Source organism: Salvelinus alpinus, chromosome 4, assembly GCF_045679555.1.
Source record: "Salvelinus alpinus chromosome 4, SLU_Salpinus.1, whole genome shotgun sequence".
NCBI classification, from domain to species: domain Eukaryota; kingdom Metazoa; phylum Chordata; class Actinopteri; order Salmoniformes; family Salmonidae; genus Salvelinus; species Salvelinus alpinus.
The window spans coordinates 22,762,518-22,785,463 of record NC_092089.1 but is presented as its reverse complement, the minus strand read 5'-3'; the positions used below and the strand labels follow the sequence as shown (position 1 = coordinate 22,785,463).

Below are 22,946 nucleotides of genomic sequence, written 5' to 3'. Positions count from 1 at the left end.
ATATTGGATACAAATAACAACGTTGATTGTTGAACCTTCATTGGAATTGATATCACTCATAAAAGAGTCATAGAGATCGTTATCAGAGGCCAATGACTATAGATTACCATGGTGTACTAGCAAGAGGCATACGGAATGGGGCTGTAGGCGTGTGCAATGCGCCTCACATCCATTCCAAGACATTGATTAGAATCGGGAACAGTTTGCCCTTATAAATAGCCTCCTTTGAACAGTGGACAGATTACACATACATTGGACTCCATAGAAAGTAGTAATATTTTCCATTTGCATTGAGCCTGTCCATCTGCGTGGAAGGAACCATGAGGTGTTTACAGGTCTCCAACCAAGGCCTGGAAGAAAGGATCCCTTCCTATGAGGAACTGGAAAAGCTGGAGAATGAGGAGGCTGGGGACAGACCCAAATGGGACAACAAGGCCCAGTACATGCTGACTATCGTAGGTTTCTGTGTGGGACTGGGGAATGTCTGGCGCTTCCCGTACCTTTGCCAGAGCCATGGGGGAGGTAGGTGTTGTTGAGTGTGTTGTTGAAGAGTAGGGTTGCAGAATACCAGTAACTTTCCTAACATTCATGGGTTTTCCAGAAATCCCGGTTTGATAATTCCCTTAATACAGAGGTTAATACAGAGGTTAATACAGAGGGGAATACAGAGGTTAATACAGAGGTTAATACAGAGGTTAATACAGAGGTTAATACAGAGGGGAATACAGAGGTTAATACAGAGGTTAATACAGAGGTTAATACAGAGGTTAATACAGAGGTAAATACAGAGGTTAATACAGAGGTTAATACAGAGGTTAATACAGAGGTTAATACAGAGGTTAATACAGAGGGGAATACAGAGGTTAATACAGAGGTTAATACAGAGGTTAATACAGAGGTTAATACAGAGGTTAATACAGAGGTAAATACAGAGGTTAATACAGAGGTTAATACAGAGGGGAATACAGAGGTTAATACAGAGGGGAATACAGAGGGGAATACAGAGGTTAATACAGAGGTTAATACAGAGGTTAATACAGAGGTTAATACAGAGGTTAATACAGAGGTTAATACAGAGGTTAATACAGAGGTTAATACAGAGGGGAATACAGAGGTTAATACAGAGGTTAATACAGAGGTTAATACAGAGGTTAATACAGAGGGGAATACAGAGGTTAATACAGAGGTTAATACAGAGGTTAATACAAAGGTTAATACAGAGGTTAATACAGAGGTTAATACAGAGGTTAATACAGAGGTTAATACAGAGGGGAATACAGAGGTTAATACAGAGGTTAATACAGAGGTTAATACAGAGGTTAATACAGAGGGGAATACAGAGGTTAATACAGAGGTTAATACAGAGGTTAATACAGAGATTAATACAGAGGTTAATACAGAGGGGAATACAGAGGTTAATACAGAGGTTAATACAGAGGTTAATACAGAGGTTAATACAGAGATTAATACAGAGGTTAATACAGAGGGGAATACAGAGGTTAATACAGAGGTTAATACAGAGGTTAATACAGAGGTTAATACAGAGGTTAATACAGAGGTTAATACAGAGGTTAATACAGAGGGGAATACAGAGGTTAATACAGAGGTTAATACAGATATTAATACAGAGGTTAATACAGAGGTTAATACAGAGGTTAATACAGAGGGGAATACAGAGGTTAATACAGAGGGGAATACAGAGGTTAATACAGAGGTTAATACAGAGGTTAATACAGAGGTTAATACAGAGGTTAATACAGAGGTTAATACAGAGGGGAATACAGATGTTAATACAGAGGTTAATACAGAGGTTAATACAGAGGTTAATACAGAGGGGAATACAGAGGTTAATACAGAGGTTAATATAGAGGTTAATACAGAGGTTAATACAGAGGTTAATACAGAGGTTAATACAGAGGTTAATACAGAGGTTAATACAGAGGGGAATACAGAGGTAAATACAGAGGTTAATACAGAGGGGAATACAGAGGGGAATACAGAGGGGAATACAGAGGTTAATACAGAGGTTAATACAGAGGTTAATACAGAGGTAAATACAGAGGGGAATACAGAGGTTAATACAGAGGGGAATACAGAGGTTAATACAGAGGGGAATACAGAGGTTAATACAGAGGTTAATACAGAGGGGAATACAGAGGTTAATACAGAGGTTAATACAGAGGGGAATACAGAGGTTAATACAGAGGGGAATACAGAGGGGAATACAGAGGGGAATACAGAGGTTAATACAGAGGGGAATACAGAGGTTAATACAGAGGTTAATACAGAGGTTAATACAGAGGGGAATACAGAGGTTAATACAGAGGTTAATACAGAGGTTAATACAGAGGGGAATACAGAGGTTAATACAGAGGTTAATACAGAGGTTAATACAGAGGGGAATACAGAGGTTAATACAGAGGTTAATACAGAGGTTAATACAGAGGTTAATACAGAGGTTAATACAGAGGGGAATACAGAGGTTAATACAGAGGTTAATACAGAGGTTAATACAGAGGTTAATACAGAGGGGAATACAGAGGTTAATACAGAGGTTAATACAGAGGTTAATACAGAGATTAATACAGAGGTTAATACAGAGGTTAATACAGAGGGGAATACAGAGGTTAATACAGAGGGGAATACAGAGGTTAATACAGAGGTTAATACAGAGGGGATTACAGAGGTTAATACAGAGGTTAATACAGAGGTTAATACAGAGGTTAATACAGAGGTTAATACAGAGGTTAATACAGAGGTTAATACAGAGGGGAATACAGAGGTTAATACAGAGGGGAATACAGAGGTTAATACAGAGGTTAATATAGAGGTTAATACAGAGGTTAATACAGAGGTTAATACAGAGGTTAATACAGAGGTTAATACAGAGGTTAATACAGAGGTTAATATAGAGGTTAATACAGAGGTTAATACAGAGGTTAATACAGAGGTTAATACAGAGGTTAATACAGAGGGGAATACAGAGGGGAATACAGAGGTTAATACAGAGGTTAATACAGAGGTTAATACAGAGGTTAATACAGAGGGGAATACAGAGGTTAATACAGAGGTTAATACAGAGGGGAATACAGAGGTTAATACAGAGGTTAATACAGAGGTTAATACAGAGGTTAATACAGAGGTTAATACAGAGGTTAATACAGAGGTTAATACAGAGGTTAATACAGAGGTTAATACAGAGGGGAATACAGAGGTTAATACAGAGGTTAATACAAAGGTTAATACAGAGGTTAATACAGAGGTTAATACAGAGGTTAATGCAGAGGTTAATACAGAGGTTAATACAGAGGTTAATACAGAGGTTAATACAGAGGTTAATACAGAGGTTAATACAGAGGGGAATACAGAGGGGAATACAGAGGTTAATACAGAGGTTAATACAGAGGTTAATACAGAGGTTAATACAGAGGTTAATACAGAGGGGAATACAGAGGGGAATACAGAGGGGAATACGAAGGTTAATACAGAGGTTAATACAGAGGTTAATACAGAGGTTAATTCAGAGGTTAATACAAAGGTTAATACAGAGGTTAATACAGAGGTTAATACAGAGGTTAATACAGAGGTTAATACAAAGGTTAATACAGAGGTTAATACAGAGGTTAATACAGAGGTTAATACAGAGGTTAATACAGAGGGGAATACAGAGGTTAATACAGAGGTTAATACAAAGGTTAATACAGAGGTTAATACAGAGGTTAATACAGAGGTTAATACAGAGGTTAATACAGAGGTTAATACAAAGGTTAATACAGAGGTTAATACAGAGGTTAATACAGAGGTTAATACAGAGGTTAATACAGAGGTTAATACAGAGGGGAATACAGAGGTTAATACAGAGGTTAATACAGAGGTTAATACAGAGGTTAATACAGAGGTTAATACAGAGGGGAATACAGAGGTTAATACAGAGGTTAATACAGAGGTTAATACAGAGGTTAATACAGAGGGGAATACAGAGGTTAATACAGAGGGGAATACAGAGGTTAATACAGAGGTTAATACAGAGGTTAATACAGAGGTTAATACAGAGGTTAATACAGAGGTTAATACAGAGATTAATACAGAGGGGAATACAGAGGTTAATACAGAGGGGAATACAGAGGTTAATACAGAGGTTAATACAGAGGTTAATACAGAGGTTAATACAGAGGGGAATACAGAGGGGAATACAGAGGTTAATTCAGAGGTTAATACAGAGGTTAATACAGAGGTTAATACAGAGGGGAATACAGAGGTTAATACAGAGGTTAATACAGAGGTTAATACAGAGGTTAATACAGAGGTTAATACAGAGATTAATACAGAGGTTAATACAGAGGTCAATACAGAGGTTAATACAGAGGGGAATACAGAGGTTAATACAGAGGTTAATACAGAGGTTAATACAGAGGTTAATACAGAGGGGAATACAGAGGTTAATACAGAGGTTAATACAGAGGTTAATACAGAGGTTAATACAGAGGTTAATACAGAGGTTAATACAGAGGTTAATACAGAGGGGAATACAGAGGTTAATACAGAGGTTAATACAGAGGTTAATACAGAGGTTAATACAGAGGTTAATACAGAGGTTAATACAGAGGGGAATACAGAGGTTAATACAGAGGGGAATACAGAGGTTAATACAGAGGTTAATACAGAGGTTAATACAGAGGGGAATACAGAGGTTAATACAGAGGGGAATACAGAGGTTAATACAGAGGTTAATACAGAGGTTAATACAGAGGTTAATACAGAGGTTAATACAGAGGGGAATACAGAGGTTAATACAGAGGTTAATACAGAGGTTAATACAGAGGTTAATACAGAGGTCAATACAGAGGTTAATACAGAGGGGAATACAGAGGTTAATACAGAGGTTAATACAGAGGTTAATACAGAGGGGAATACAGAGGTTAATACAGAGGTTAATACAGAGGTTAATACAGAGGTTAATACAGAGGGGAATACAGAGGTTAATACAGAGGTTAATACAGAGGTTAATACAGAGGGGAATACAGAGGTTAATACAGAGGTTAATACAGAGGTTAATACAGAGGGGAATACAGAGGTTAATACAGAGGTTAATACAGAGGTTAATACAGAGGTTAATACAGAGGTTAATACAGAGGTTAATACAGAGGGGAATACAGAGGTTAATACAGAGGTTAATACAGAGGTTAATACAGAGGTTAATACAGAGGTTAATACAGAGGTTAATACAGAGGTTAATACAGAGGGGAATACAGAGGTTAATACAGAGGGGAATACAGAGGTTAATACAGAGGTTAATACAGAGGTTAATACAGAGGTTAATACAGAGGTTAATACAGAGGTTAATACAGAGGTTAATACAGAGGTTAATACAGAGGGGAATACAGAGGTTAATACAGAGGTTAATACAGAGGTTAATACAGAGGTTAATACAGAGGTTAATACAGAGGTTAATACAGAGGGGAATACAGAGGTTAATACAGAGGTGAATACAGAGGTTAATACAGAGGTTAATACAGAGGTTAATATAGAGGTTAATACAGAGGTTAATATAGAGGTTAATACAGAGGTTAATACAGAGGTTAATACAGAGGGGAATACAGAGATTAATACAGAGGTTAATACAGAGGTTAATACAGAGGGGAATACAGAGGTTAATACAGAGGTTAATACAGAGGGGAATACAGAGGTTAATACAGAGGTTAATACAGAGGGGAATACAGAGGTTAATACAGAGGTTAATACAGAGGTTAATACAGAGGGGAATACAGAGGTTAATACAGAGGTTAATACAGAGGTTAATACCGAGGGGAATACAGAGGTTAATACAGAGGTTAATACAGAGGTTAATACAGAGGGGAATACAGAGGTTAATACAGAGGTTAATACAGAGGTTAATACAGAGGTTAATACAGAGGGGAATACAGAGGTTAATACAGAGGGGAATACAGAGGTTAATACAGAGGGGAATACAGAGGTTAATACAGAGGTTAATACAGAGGGGAATACAGAGGTTAATACAGAGGTTAATACAGAGGTTAATACAGAGGTTAATACAGAGGTTAATACAGAGATTAATACAGAGGTTAATACAGAGGGGAATACAGAGGTTAATACAGAGGGGAATACAGAGGGGAATACAGAGGTTAATACAGAGGTTAATACAGAGGTTAATACAGAGGTTAATACAGAGGTTAATACAGAGGTTAATACAGAGGTTAATACAGAGTTTAATACAGAGGTTAATACAGAGGGGAATACAGAGGTTAATACAGAGGGGAATACAGAGGTTAATACAGAGGGGAATACAGAGGTTAATACAGAGGTTAATACAGAGGTTAATACAGAGGTTAATACAGAGGTTAATACAGAGGTTAATACAGAGGGGAATACAGAGGTTAATACAGAGGGGAATACAGAGGTTAATACAGAGGGGAATACAGAGGTTAATACAGAGGTTAATACAGAGGTTAATACAGAGGGGAATACAGAGGTTAATACAGAGGGGAATACAGAGGTTAATACAGAGGTTAATACAGAGGTTAATACAGAGGGGAATACAGAGGTTAATACAGAGGGGAATACAGAGGTTAATACAGAGGTTAATACAGAGATTAATACAGAGGTTAATACAGAGGGGAATACAGAGGTTAATACAGAGGGGAATACAGAGGTTAATACAGAGGGGAATACAGAGGTTAATACAGAGGTTAATACAGAGGTTAATACAGAGGGGAATACAGAGGGGAATACAGAGGTTAATACAGAGGTTAATACAGAGGTTAATACAGAGGTTAATACAGAGTTTAATACAGAGGTTAATACAGAGGGGAATACAGAGGGGAATACAGAGGTTAATACAGAGGTTAATACAGAGGTTAATACAGAGGTTAATACAGAGGTTAATACAGAGGTTAATACAGAGGGGAATAAGCAGGAAATACGGACGTTTTGGGAAAGTTACTGTAATTTTGCAACCCTGTGTTTCTTTATGTACATACAACAGCAACAGATAACCCCTCCTCCACCCTGCTTCTTGTTCTGTTCTCAGGTGCATTCATGATCCCTTTCCTGATCCTGCTGGTTCTAGAAGGTGTTCCTCTGCTCCATCTGGAGTTTGCTATTGGTCAACGTCTAAGGAAAGGCAGTGTAGGTGTCTGGTCTGCCATCCATCCATACTTGACTGGCATTGGTAAGCAAAACACTCCATAGGAATTTAGACATGGGTAAAAATAGACCAAATCTCATTGGGCCACGGTGTTGTGTTATGTTCCATAGGCATTGGATCCATGTGTGTGTCCTTTCTGGTCAGCCTGTACTACAACACCATCATGGCCTGGGTGATGTGGTACTTCTTTAACTCCTTCCAAGATCCGCTGCCTTGGAGCCAATGTCCAGTCAATGCCAACATGACAGGTAAGTCATCCATAGATAGCTGAGCTATAATGATGGAAAATTATTAACTTTATACACATCCCTCATTTCGTTACCTGTAACTCTGTCTTCAATTGCCTCATTCTATTGTATTTTACCATGTGAATGAATTAAATTAACTTTACCCAGGCCTGGTGTCAGAGTGTGAAAGAAGCTCTCCAGTGGATTACTATTGGTACAGAGAGACCCTGAACACCACCCCAGACATAGGTAACACAGGTGGGCTACAGTGGTGGATGGTCCTATGCCATGTGTCTGCCTGGGCGTTGCTGTTTATCTGCATAAGTCGAGGCATTGAGACTACTGGGAAGGTACGGCATAACTTCTGGACAGCAAATCACTTTATAACAGCAGCAGCTGTCAATGTCAAAATGATCACGGTTATGTTTATAGGCACTTGGTTATTGAAGCGCTGAATCAAGGTTTCCTTTTTATGATATTATAGCCATATACAAAACATGACAGAATGATTTGTTTTACTAAACTGAACAAAAATATAAATGCAGCATGCAACAATTTCAACAATTTTACTGAGTTATAGTTCATATAAGGAAATCAATTCATTGAAATAAATTCATTAGGCCCTAATCTATGGATTTCACATGACTGGGCAGGGGCGCAGCCATGGCCCGCCCACTTGGGAGCCAGGCACAGGCCCAGCCAATTACACGTATCTTAAGCCGATTGGGCATACTGCCATATTCTCTAAAATGACATAGTGGTTTATGGAAGATAAATTAACATTAAACTCTCTGGCAACTGCTTTGGTGGCCATTCCTACAGTCAGCATGCCATTTGTACGCTCCCTCAAAACTTGAGACATCTGTGGCATTGTGTTGTGTGACAAAACTGCACATTAGCACAAGGTGCGCCTGTGTAATGATCATGCTGTTTAATTAGCTTCTTGATATACCACACCTGTCAGGTGGATGGATTATCTTGGCAAAGGACAAATGCTCACTGACAGGGATGTAAACAAATGTGTGCACAACATTTGAGAGAAATAAGCTTTTTGTGCATATGGAACATTTCTGGGATCTTTTATTTCAGCTCATGAAACATGGGACCAACACTTTACATGCTGAGTTTATATTTCTGTTCAGTTTATATATGCAATAAAGCATGTTACCAGAGCGCTCAAATGACCCAGCTGTTTTTAATAACAGCTTTGTTGACCTTTCTGACACCACTTTGACAGTGTAAACAGTTGTAGACAGTGTTCACGTTCTAATTTTAAAGTATTTTATATATTTTTATTGCATATTGTATTATATACTGTATATACAGTGTATGTCACCATGGTGCAAACCTGGACAGAAAACTGTTGTAGTTTGTAGTTTATTTGAAAATACCAACTTTTCAAACACTCGAGGTAGACAAATATAGTTTATATAGAGTTTCAGCTAAAAGACAAACAAATGTAGTATTTTGAATACCTCTCAGAAAACCAAATCATATTTGAAGGTATTTGAATATATGGCTGTCAAATATTTGATGAAGAATCCCAAAAAATAAAACAGTTAGTTGAATTAGTCCAAATATTTTATTATAAGCACGTGGTTTGTAGGGCTCTTAGATATGAGTCTTAATTTAGCCTCTAACCTAGAATGAAATACACGAGGGACAAGGAACCACCTCAGCATTAGAGTAGACCACTTTTGCAGCTTTAAACGAACAAATATATATTGTCATAATGAGTGAGACAGAAGGTAGTACTGTAACACATGATATTAAGTTATTATACTTGTGTAGTAACTTTGCCATTAATACAACAAGAACATTGACTTTGGCAGTTGTTTTATAATTGCATAATAACGGAGTTATTACATAAGTGGAATAAGGAACAGTCACAATTCCTCTCGTGTACAGTAGTTACAAAAACACTCAGGTCATTGATATGCGATTAAAATGCAATTGACAAAGTATTGTGTAACAACATGCTAATAAAATGTTGTTCCAAAAGTAATTAAAGTTTATTACACAGGTACAAGAACAGTTTAATGGTAAGTGTTACTGAGAAAGCTAACAGTAACAAAGTACGGCCATTAAATGTCGAAAGGAAACTAAATGTCCCAACTACAGACAATGGAGGTGGAAAATCATGTGAGTTTGTATTCTGAGTAAACTATCCCTTTAAAGATGGTATAGTGTGTGTTTGACAACAAGAACACTTGCCCTCAGATGGACAAAGAGGTTCGAAGTTGTTTTTGCTAAGCATTCAACTTGCTGTTAGCAGTGTTTGCAAATGGCTTTGAATTACTCTGCAGTATTTTCAGGTATCATAAAATGATTGGCAGCTTTCAACCTTTTCAGTAGCATGTTGAAGGAGTAGTTGAGCATGTTACGAATCCCGCCGAGGATGGTGCCTCTTCCCGTTCGGGCGGCGCTCGGCGGTCGTCGTCTCCGGCCTACTAGCTGCCACTGATCCCCTTTTCTGTTTTCATTTAGTTTTGTCTAATTGGTTGCACCTGTTTTGTGTTTAGGGTTAGTGAGCTATTTAAACCCAGTTGGCCCGCCGACTTTTGTGCGGGCTTGTTATTCTGTTTTGTGGTGTTTGTTATAGTGTGGATTTTGTCCTAGTTATTTTTGGACTGTATCTTGACGCGCCCTTTTGTTGTGTGGAGTAGCCGTCTCATTTATATTCTGTTTGGAATATTAAAATATCCACTTGCTCGGAACTACCCTGCTCTCTGTACCGATTCCAATGGTGAATGAAGGAGTCAGGCGCAGAGAGCAGGGTAGTTCCGAGCAAGTGGATATTTTAATATTAGGCTGTGTATATCACCTCAATATTACCCTGTGGTCTCCTCCCATTAGGCTGTGTATATCAACATTACCCTGTGGTCTCCTCCCATTAGGCTGTGTATATCAACATTACCCTGTGGTCTCCTCCCATTAGGCTGTGTATATCAACATTACCCTGTGGTCTCCTCCCATTAGGCTGTGTATATCAACATTACCCTGTGGTCTCCTCCCATTAGGCTGTGTATATCACCTCAACATTACCTTATGTGGTGCTGACCATCTTTCTGATCAGAGGCTTGACCTTGAAAGGCTCTTTGAATGGAGTGAAGTTCCTCTTCACCCCAGACGTGAGTAGTTAACATTACTATCCCGTCATCGAACAAAAGTATTTATGCAAAGTATATGATATTCCAAGTTCAGCCACAGATCCAGATCCACAAAGAGTGCATCTAAGGCCTTTTAGCTAGCGTTAATATATGAGATAGTATGATAGAATCAAAACGACACGCCTAACAACATTTCTCTGGGTGTGTGTTTCTCCAGATGAATGAACTAATGAACCCAACTACTTGGCTTGATGCGGGTGCCCAGGTTTTCTATTCATTCTCTTTGGCCTTTGGAGGTCTTCTGTCTTTCTCCAGCTACAACTCAGTGCAGTAAGTCCATACTTCTTGCTAATAACTACTAAATGACTTGTTGTTCACAACCCGGTTGAGACACTAAATCAATTCAAGACATATCATAACTTGTACATAACCACTGCAAGCTTAGGACCCAGTCCTACCTACCTCAACGTGAGCACGCTTAACTTTCATCATAAAATATTTCATTGACATTAATGCAGCCAAGATTTATGCAAAAGTTAAAGTGATGCTGCAATATATCTGGTTTAGATTCAAGCCTTATGGCTGGTTTCTGATGGGGTACGACAGTTGAACTAGATTCAAACCTTATGGCTGGTTTCTGATGGGGTACGAGAGTTGAACTAGATTCAAACCGTATGGCTGGTTTCTGATGGGGTACGACAGTTGAACTATATTCAAACCGTATGGCTGGTTTCTGATGGGGTACGACAGTTGAACTATATTCAAACCGTATGGCTGGTTTCTGATGGGGTACGACAGTTGAACTAGATTCAAACCTTATGGCTGGATACTGATGGGGTACGACAGTTGAACTATATTCAAACCGTATGGCTGGTTTCTGATGGGGTACGACTGTTGAACTAGATTCAAACCTTATGGCTGGATACTGATGGGGTACGACAGTTGAACTAGATTCAAACCGTATGGCTGGTTTCTGATGGGGTACGACAGTTGAACTAGATTCAAACCTTATGGCTGGTTTCTGATGGGGTACGACAGTTGAACTAGATTCAAACCGTATGGCTGGTTTCTGATGGGGTACGACAGTTGAACTATATTCAAACCGTATGGCTGGTTTCTGATGGGGTACGACAGTTGAACTATATTCAAACCGTATGGCTGGTTTCTGATGGGGTACGACAGTTGAACTAGATTCAAACCTTATGGCTGGATACTGATGGGGTACGACAGTTGAACTAGATTCAAACCGTATGGCTGGTTTCTGATGGGGTACGACAGTTGAACTAGATTCAAATCTTATGGCTGGTTTCTGATGGGGTACGACAGTTGAACTAGATTCAAACCGTATGGCTGGTTTCTGATGGGGTACGACAGTTGAACTATATTCAAACCGTATGGCTGGTTTCTGATGGGGTACGACAGTTGAACTAGATTCAAACCTTATGGCTGGATACTGATGGGGTACGACAGTTGAACTAGATTCAAACCTTATGGCTGGATACTGATGGGGTACGACAGTTGAACTAGATTCAAACCTTATGGCTGGATACTGATGGGGTACGACAGTTGAACTAGATTCAAACCTTATGGCTGGTTTCTGATGGGGTACGACAGTTGAACTAGATTCAAACCTTATGGCTGGATACTGATGGGGTACGACAGTTGAACTAGATTCAAACCTTATGGCTGGATACTGATGGGGTACGACAGTTGAACTAGATTCAAACCTTATGGCTGGATACTGATGGGGTATGACAGTTGAACTAGATTCAGCCCTTATGGCTGGTTTCTGATGGGGTACGACAGTTGAACTATATTCAAACCGTATGGCTGGTTTCTGATGGGGTACGACAGTTGAACTATATTCAAACCTTATGGCTGGATACTGATGGGGTACGACAGTTGAACTAGATTCAAACCTTATGGCTGGATTCTGATGGGGCACGACAGTTGAACTAGATTCAAACCTTATGGCTGGATTCTGATGGTGCATGATAGTTGAACTAGATTCAGCCCTTATGGCTGGTTTCTGATGGGGTACGACATTTGAACTAGATTCAAACCTTATGGCTGGATACTGATGGGGCACGACATTTGAACTAGATTCAAATCTTATGGCTGGATTCTGATGGGGTACAATAGTTGAACTAGATTCAAATCTTATGGCTGGATTGTGATGGGGCACGACAGTTGAACTAGATTCAAACCGTGTGGCTGGATACTGATGGGGCATGACAGTTGAACTAGATTCAAACCTTATGGCTGGATTCTGATGGGGTACGACAGTTGAACTAGATTCAAAACTTATGGCTGGATACTGATGGGGCATGACAGTTGAACTAGATTCAAACCTTATGGCTGGATTGTGATGGGGCACGACAGTTGAACTAGATTCAAACCTTATGGCTGGATTCTGATGGGGTACGACAGTTGAACTATGTTCAAACCTTATGGCTGGATTGTGATGGGGTACGACAGTTGAACTAGATTCAAACCTTATGGCTGGATTCTGATGGTGCATGATAGTTGAACTAGATTCAGCCCTTATGGCTGGTTTCTGATGGGGTACGACATTTGAACTAGATTCAAACCTTATGGCTGGATACTGATGGGGTACGACAGTTGAACTAGATTCAAATCTTATGGCTGGATACTGATGGGGTACGACAGTTGAACTAGATTCAAACCGTATGGCTGGATACTGATGGGGCACGACATTTGAACTAGATTCAAATCTTATGGCTGGATTCTGATGGGGTACAATAGTTGAACTAGATTCAAATCTTATGGCTGGATTGTGATGGGGCACGACAGTTGAACTAGATTCAAACCGTGTGGCTGGTTTCTGATGGGGTACGACAGTTGAACTAAATTCAAACCTTATGGCTGGATTCTGATGGGGTACGACAGTTGAACTAGATTCAAACCTTATGGCTGGATACTGATGGGGCATGACAGTTGAACTAGATTCAAACCTTATGGCTGGATTCTGATGGGGTACGACAGTTGAACTAGATTAAAACCTTATGGCTGGATACTGATGGGGCATGACAGTTGAACTAGATTCAAACCTTATGGCTGGATTGTGATGGGGCACGACAGTTGAACTAGATTCAAACCTTATGGCTGGATTCTGATGGGGTACGACAGTTGAACTATATTCAAACCTTATGGCTGGATTGTGATGGGGTACGACAGTTGAACTAGATTCAATCCTTATGGCTGGATTCTGATGGGGCACGACAGTTGAACTAGATTCAGCCCTTATGGCTGGATTCTGATGGGGTACGACAGTTGAACTAGATTCAAACCTTATGGCTGGATTCTGATGGGGCACGACAGTTGAACTAGATTCAGCCCTTATGGCTGGTTTCTGATGGGGTACGACAGTTGAACTAGATTCAAACCTTATGGCTGGATACTGATGGGGTACGAGAGTTGAACTAGATTCAAACCTTATGGCTGGATACTGATGGGGTACGACAGTTGAACTAGATTCAAACCTTATGGCTGGATACTGATGGGGCACGACATTTGAACTAGATTCAAATCTTATGGCTGGATTCTGATGGGGTACGACAGTTCAACTAGATTCAAACCTTATGGCTGGATTCTGATGGGGCACGACAGTTGAACTAGATTCAAACCGTGTGGCTGGTTTCTGATGGGGTACGACAGTTGAACTAGATTCAAACCTTATGACTGGATACTGATGGGGCATGACAGTTGAACTAGATTCAAACCTTATGGCTGGATACTGATGGGGCACGACAGTTGAACTAGATTCAAACCTTATGGCTGGATTCTGATGGGGCACGACAGTTGAACTGGATTCAAACCTTATGACTGGATACTGATGGGGCATGACAGTTGAACTAGATTCAAACCTTATGGCTGGATACTGATGGGGCACGACAGTTGAACTAGATTCAAACCTTATGGCTGGATTCTGATGGGGCATGACAGTTGAACTAGATTCAAACCTTATGGCTGGATTCTGATGGGGTACGACAGTTGAACTAGATTCAGCCCTTATGGCTGGATTCTGATGGGGCATGATAGTTGAACTAGATTCAAACCTTATGGCTGGTTTCTGATGGGGTACGACAGTTGAACTAGATTCAAACCTTATGGCTGGATACTGATGGGGTACGACAGTTGAACTAGATTCAAACCTTATGGCTGGATACTGATGGGGTACGACAGTTGAACTAGATTCAAACCTTATGGCTGGATACTGATGGGGTATGACAGTTGAACTAGATTCAGCCCTTATGGCTGGTTTCTGATGGGGTACGACAGTTGAACTATATTCAAACCGTATGGCTGGTTTCTGATGGGGTACGACAGTTGAACTATATTCAAACCTTATGGCTGGATACTGATGGGGTACGACAGTTGAACTAGATTCAAACCTTATGGCTGGATTCTGATGGGGCACGACAGTTGAACTAGATTCAAACCTTATGGCTGGATTCTGATGGTGCATGATAGTTGAACTAGATTCAGCCCTTATGGCTGGTTTCTGATGGGGTACGACATTTGAACTAGATTCAAACCTTATGGCTGGATACTGATGGGGCACGACATTTGAACTAGATTCAAATCTTATGGCTGGATTCTGATGGGGTACAATAGTTGAACTAGATTCAAATCTTATGGCTGGATTGTGATGGGGCACGACAGTTGAACTAGATTCAAACCGTGTGGCTGGTTTCTGATGGGGTACGACAGTTGAACTAAATTCAAACCTTATGGCTGGATTCTGATGGGGTACGACAGTTGAACTAGATTCAAACCTTATGGCTGGATACTGATGGGGCATGACAGTTGAACTAGATTCAAACCTTATGGCTGGATTCTGATGGGGTACGACAGTTGAACTAGATTCAAAACTTATGGCTGGATACTGATGGGGCATGACAGTTGAACTAGATTCAAACCTTATGGCTGGATTGTGATGGGGCACGACAGTTGAACTAGATTCAAACCTTATGGCTGGATTCTGATGGGGTACGACAGTTGAACTATGTTCAAACCTTATGGCTGGATTGTGATGGGGTACGACAGTTGAACTAGATTCAAACCTTATGGCTGGATTCTGATAGTGCATGATAGTTGAACTAGATTCAGCCCTTATGGCTGGTTTCTGATGGGGTACGACATTTGAACTAGATTCAAACCTTATGGCTGGATACTGATGGGGTACGACAGTTGAACTAGATTCAAATCTTATGGCTGGATACTGATGGGGTACGACAGTTGAACTAGATTCAAACCGTATGGCTGGATACTGATGGGGCACGACATTTGAACTAGATTCAAATCTTATGGCTGGATTCTGATGGGGTACAATAGTTGAACTAGATTCAAATCTTATGGCTGGATTGTGATGGGGCACGACAGTTGAACTAGATTCAAACCGTGTGGCTGGTTTCTGATGGGGTACGACAGTTGAACTAAATTCAAACCTTATGGCTGGATTCTGATGGGGAACGACAGTTGAACTAGATTCAAACCTTATGGCTGGATACTGATGGGGCATGACAGTTGAACTAGATTCAAACCTTATGGCTGGATTCTGATGGGGTACGACAGTTGAACTAGATTAAAACCTTATGGCTGGATACTGATGGGGCATGACAGTTGAACTAGATTCAAACCTTATGGCTGGATTGTGATGGGGCACGACAGTTGAACTAGATTCAAACCTTATGGCTGGATTCTGATGGGGTACGACAGTTGAACTATATTCAAACCTTATGGCTGGATTGTGATGGGGTACGACAGTTGAACTAGATTCAATCCTTATGGCTGGATTCTGATGGGGCACGACAGTTGAACTAGATTCAGCACTTATGGCTGGATTCTGATGGGGTACGACAGTTGAACTAGATTCAAACCTTATGGCTGGATTCTGATGGGGCACGACAGTTGAACTAGATTCAGCCCTTATGGCTGGTTTCTGATGGGGTACGACAGTTGAACTAGATTCAAACCTTATGGCTGGATACTGATGGGGTACGAGAGTTGAACTAGATTCAAACCTTATGGCTGGATACTGATGGGGTACGACAGTTGAACTAGATTCAAACCTTATGGCTGGATACTGATGGGGCACAACATTTGAACTAGATTCAAATCTTATGGCTGGATTCTGATGGGGTACGACAGTTCAACTAGATTCAAACCTTATGGCTGGATTCTGATGGGGCACGACAGTTGAACTAGATTCAAACCGTGTGGCTGGTTTCTGATGGGGTACGACAGTTGAACTAGATTCAAACCTTATGACTGGATACTGATGGGGCATGACAGTTGAACTAGATTCAAACCTTATGGCTGGATACTGATGGGGTACGACAGTTGAACTAGATTCAAACCTTATGGCTGGATACTGATGGGGTATGACAGTTGAACTAGATTCAGCCCTTATGGCTGGTTTCTGATGGGGTACGACAGTTGAACTATATTCAAACCGTATGGCTGGTTTCTGATGGGGTACGACAGTTGAACTATATTCAAACCTTATGGCTGGATACTGATGGGGTACGACAGTTGAACTAGATTCAAACCTTATGGCTGGATTCTGATGGGGCACGACAGTTGAACTAGATTCAAACCTTATGGCTGGATTCTGATGGTGCATGATAGTTGAACTAGATTCAGCCCTTATGGCTGGTTTCTGATGGGGTACGACATTTGAACTAGATTCAAACCTTATGGCTGGATACTGATGGGGCACGACATTTGAACTAGATTCAAATCTTATGGCTGGATTCTGATGGGGTACAATAGTTGAACTAGATTCAAATCTTATGGCTGGATTGTGATGGGGCACGACAGTTGAACTAGATTCAAACCGTGTGGCTGGTTTCTGATGGGGTACGACAGTTGAACTAAATTCAAACCTTATGGCTGGATTCTGATGGGGTACGACAGTTGAACTAGATTCAAACCTTATGGCTGGATACTGATGGGGCATGACAGTTGAACTAGATTCAAACCTTATGGCTGGATTCTGATGGGGTACGACAGTTGAACTAGATTCAAAACTTATGGCTGGATACTGATGGGGCATGACAGTTGAACTAGATTCAAACCTTATGGCTGGATTGTGATGGGGCACGACAGTTGAACTAGATTCAAACCTTATGGCTGGATTCTGATGGGGTACGACAGTTGAACTATGTTCAAACCTTATGGCTGGATTGTGATGGGGTACGGCAGTTGAACTAGATTCAAACCTTATGGCTGGATTCTGATGGTGCATGATAGTTGAACTAGATTCAGCCCTTATGGCTGGTTTCTGATGGGGTACGACATTTGAACTAGATTCAAACCTTATGGCTGGATACTGATGGGGTACGACAGTTGAACTAGATTCAAATCTTATGGCTGGATACTGATGGGGTACGACAGTTGAACTAGATTCAAACCGTATGGCTGGATACTGATGGGGCACGACATTTGAACTAGATTCAAATCTTATGGCTGGATTCTGATGGGGTACAATAGTTGAACTAGATTCAAATCTTATGGCTGGATTGTGATGGGGCACGACAGTTGAACTAGATTCAAACCGTGTGGCTGGTTTCTGATGGGGTACGACAGTTGAACTAAATTCAAACCTTATGGCTGGATTCTGATGGGGTACGACAGTTGAACTAGATTCAAACCTTATGGCTGGATACTGATGGGGCATGACAGTTGAACTAGATTCAAACCTTATGGCTGGATTCTGATGGGGTACGACAGTTGAACTAGATTAAAACCTTATGGCTGGATACTGATGGGGCATGACAGTTGAACTAGATTCAAACCTTATGGCTGGATTGTGATGGGGCACGACAGTTGAACTAGATTCAAATCTTATGGCTGGATTCTGATGGGGTACGACAGTTGAACTATATTCAAACCTTATGGCTGGATTGTGATGGGGTACGACAGTTGAACTAGATTCAACCCTTATGGCTGGATTCTGATGGGGCACGACAGTTGAACTAGATTCAGCCCTTATGGCTGGATTCTGATGGGGTACGACAGTTGAACTAGATTCAAACCTTATGGCTGGATTCTGATGGGGCACGACAGTTGAACTAGATTCAGCCCTTATGGCTGGTTTCTGATGGGGTACGACAGTTGAACTAGATTCAAACCTTATGGCTGGATACTGATGGGGTACGAGAGTTGAACTAGATTCAAACCTTATGGCTGGATACTGATGGGGTACGGCAGTTGAACTAGATTCAAACCTTATGGCTGGATACTGATGGGGCACGACATTTGAACTAGATTCAAATCTTATGGCTGGATTCTGATGGGGTACGACAGTTCAACTAGATTCAAACCTTATGGCTGGATTCTGATGGGGCACGACAGTTGAACTAGATTCAAACCGTGTGGCTGGTTTCTGATGGGGTACGACAGTTGAACTAGATTCAAACCTTATGACTGGATACTGATGGGGCATGACAGTTGAACTAGATTCAAACCTTATGGCTGGATACTGATGGGGCACGACAGTTGAACTAGATTCAAACCTTATGGCTGGATTCTGATGGGGCACGACAGTTGAACTGGATTCAAACCTTATGACTGGATACTGATGGGGCATGACAGTTGAACTAGATTCAAACCTTATGGCTGGATACTGATGGGGCACGACAGTTGAACTAGATTCAAACCTTATGGCTGGATTCTGATGGGGCATGACAGTTGAACTAGATTCAAACCTTATGGCTGGATTCTGATGGGGTACGACAGTTGAACTAGATTCAGCCCTTATGGCTGGATTCTGATGGGGCATGACAGTTGAACTAGATTCAAACCTTATGGCTGGATTGGGTTCTTAATGTGTTCTGTCTCTCCAGTAATAACCGTGAACAGCCATTCCAGATTCCCCCTTTAATGTGTTCTGTCTCTCCAGTAATAACTGTGAACAGCCATTCCAGAATCCCCCTTTAATGTGTTCTGTCTCTCCAGTAATAACTGTGAACAGCCATTCCAGAATCCCCCTTTAATGTGTTCTGTCTCTCCAGTAATAACTGTGAACAGCCATTCCAGATTCCCCCTTTAATGTGTTCTATCTCTCCAGTAATAACTGTGAACAGGATGCAGTGATCATCTCTATAGTGAACGGAGCCACTGCCGTCTACGCTGCAACAGTCATTTACACCATCATTGGCTTCAGAGCCACAGAGAAGTTTGATGACTGTATTACTGGGTATGTACCTATAGTAGAATTAAACTAGAGTTGTTGCATGAAGATATGAACTAACCTCGAAATAAATGTTTTTGCAGAAATATCCTGACACTGCTGAATACATTTGATCTCCCCGAGGGCAACGTCACTGAGAACAACTATGATCAGGTTCTCCAGAGTCTCAATGGAACACATACAGAAGTCATTCAGGGACTCAACTTGAAGACCTGTGACTTGAATTCTTTCCTTAGTGAGGTGAATCATTCATTTTTATAAAAGGGTAACTGAATGTAAAGTGTTACCAATATTTGTATAAGGTTTGGTGAGATGGATACAACACAAGTGGAGTATATGAGGCTTGCTGTAAATATATCTTAGTTGCTAGGCATCTGATTCATTCTCTCCTTGTCTTGCTACAGGGGGTTGAAGGAACTGGTCTGGCCTTTATCGTGTTCACAGAGGCCATCACTAAGATGCCTGTATCTCCTGTTTGGTCAGTCTTGTTCTTCATCATGCTCTTCTGTCTCGGCCTGTCCTCCATGTTTGGCAATATCGAAGGAGTTCTGGTACCACTTCAGGACCTGGGGGTTTTCCCCAAGAGTTGGCCCAAAGAAGCCATCGCTGGTGAGATGAGACAAAGTTCCTTACACCATTTTGAAGGATGGAGATCCCTTTGTTAAATATCTTTATCTTCTTCTTCTTCTGTTACAGGGACAACATGTGTCCTCTGCTGCTTTGTTGGATTAATATTTGTTCAAGGCTCAGGGAACTACTGGCTGGCACTCTTTGACAGCTATGGCGGGTCCATTCCTCTGCTGATCATTGCATTCTGTGAGATGGTTGGGGTTGTGTACCTCTATGGTATTGATAGGTGAGAAATAAATTCATTCTGTGAGATGGTCGGTGTTCTGTACATCTATGGTATTGAAAGGTGAGTAATACATTAATTCAGTGAGATGTTGGGGGTTACGTTACTCTATGGCATTGACAGGTTAGTATAGAAACAAAATTATGTTGGTCCTTACATTCACCATAGATTCATTAGAGTCTGGGCATTAATGAATGTTGCCTATGTACGTTGTTCTAACAGGTTCAACGATGATATTGAGTTCATGATCGGCCACAAGCCCAACCTCTTCTGGCAGATCACATGGAGATTTGTCAGCCCCACCATCATGTTTGTCATCTTTGTGTTCTACTTTGTCACGAAAGTCCAAGAAACACCAATGTACAAAGCCTGGAATCCTGAATCGGTAACGTTTCACTTTGTTGTCAGTGGCCAAATTAGTTATGAAATTAGGAGATTTCTACTTGCTAATAGTAAATCAACTTGCGTGCACATGTTCTTTATTGGGTGTTTGAAAGGATCTCACTAGACAGTGGCATCAGTAGCCTACAAACACACTTAACAAGGTTATTACCGTTTCTTCACAGGACAACTTCCCTACATTGGAGGAGAAGGAATATCCAACCTGGATCTTTGCTATAATCTTCATCCTGGCAGGAATCCCAGGTCTTTCTGTACCTCTTACGGCTGTTTACAAATGTTTGAGGAACCGCTGCTGCAAGAAGGATAATGAGTTTAAACAAGATGACTTAAACACTATTGCCAAACAAGTTCACCTGACGGATGAGGCTACCAAGAACAAACCAGACATCCCAGAGACAGCAGATGGAAGATAGTGATCAAGTCACTAGTCCCATTGTTGTTTTCATGACAGGCCTCCATTTGTTTACTTCATGCCACTGATAGCTGAAAGGAGTTGATACGTTTGAATGTTTTACACTACAAGTTTTACACTACAAGGTTGTATGGAATGAGGTATGGCAGAAAAGCCATTAAAGCTTACATTGATTGACACATTGTAATTTTTGTGCTGAAAAGTCAACATTAAACTAAATTATATCCCTTGTTCTTGTTATGTTCTTGTTATAGTATAGTCAGTGTGTAGTTCTGGTCTTGCTATAGTATAGTCCTCGGGGATGACCATTTAATGTGTAGTGCTGGTCTTGCGACTTTGGGCTAATAAATATTCCAGATAATTTACTGATTAATTACTGGAATAATGAATTGATCAGATTTATTTGATTCATCTGTAACACACGGTAACACAAAACAATCACGGACAAAACAGAAAGGTAGATGAGAGGGTAAATAAGGAACATAATAAGGGAATAGAAATCAGGTGTGCGTAATCAAGACAAAACAAAAGGAAAAAGGAAACATGGATCGGTGATGACTAGAAAGCCGGTGACGTCGACCGCCGAACGCCGCCCGAACAAGGAGAGGAGCCGACCTCAGCCGAAGTCGTGACAATCTGGTTATCCTGTTCAAATGAAAGGGGCACCATTAAAGGTTGCCTATAGAGAGACTCTTGACTTAACTTTATCAGTAGTTATCATTAATCGTTACAGTGTTAATCCTATCAACAATAGAATCATTTTTACCATGTTCTCATTCTGAAGAGTCGTCGAGGTCTGGAACCTCAAGAACCCAATAGCTCGCAAATTAACACAATGCCTCAAATAATTAATTTAAGGTTTTATTTACTAGACTAAATCAGTTGGAAAATTAGGTAGTTAAAGATGAAGGGGAATAACGGGATACAACACAGTTATTGAGGTGAGAATCTCCACAGGTCAATATGAATGAACTTCCATACTCAAGTCAGGCAGTACAACAGAACATTCACAGTATTTATTTTATTTTTTGTAATTGAAAGAGACAATGTGAAAGGGGTTCACCAACACAGGCTTTCACAACCGTGACCCTATAGAGAGCTTCACCAACCAGGAATAGACAATGAACTAGGCAATCAATTGGCATCCGAATGTGGACAATGCCGGGACAGTATTGACCATGGGCTCGTAAATTAGACCAGCCGTCTTACAATTACTCAATGACTTCCACCACGTCACACACAACGCCACTTTCAGAGGAATTTAAGAATGCAATAGGTCATGTACTTGAATGCCGATGTTGCTTGACCAAGTGGATTCCTCTAGGATGGGATGGAGAAAAAAAAGTCCATTGTCCTCTTCTCTTGACAGTAGTGATATGAGTCCAGCAGGCCAAAAATAGCTCACAGCCAAAGGAGTGAGACCCACTTCTCTCTCTCGCGCAGTCCTCAGTCCTCAGTCCCGGAAGGTAAAGTCTATTAGAGTTGTTTTCGTTCTTTCTCTGATCCAGGTCGGGATGTATTGTGAAGTCAGTCCGTTGGTCTTGAATGAGCAACAGT

General features: G+C 40.7%; 1 protein-coding gene across 1 annotated transcript; it reads left to right on the top strand.

The window, feature by feature from the left end:
- The first annotated feature begins 320 nt into the window (after positions 1-320).
- On the top strand, positions 321-21,548 carry LOC139572459 (sodium-dependent neutral amino acid transporter B(0)AT1-like). The gene is made up of 12 exons (XM_071395207.1): positions 321-522; positions 7,049-7,189; positions 7,276-7,413; positions 7,561-7,742; positions 10,413-10,523; positions 10,720-10,832; positions 19,600-19,728; positions 19,806-19,962; positions 20,127-20,331; positions 20,419-20,578; positions 20,798-20,960; positions 21,142-21,548. The coding sequence occupies exons 1-12, from the start codon at positions 321-323 to the stop codon at positions 21,388-21,390; spliced, it is 1,950 nt and encodes a 649-aa protein (XP_071251308.1). The 3' UTR covers positions 21,391-21,548.
- Positions 21,549-22,946: the final 1,398 nt, after the last annotated feature.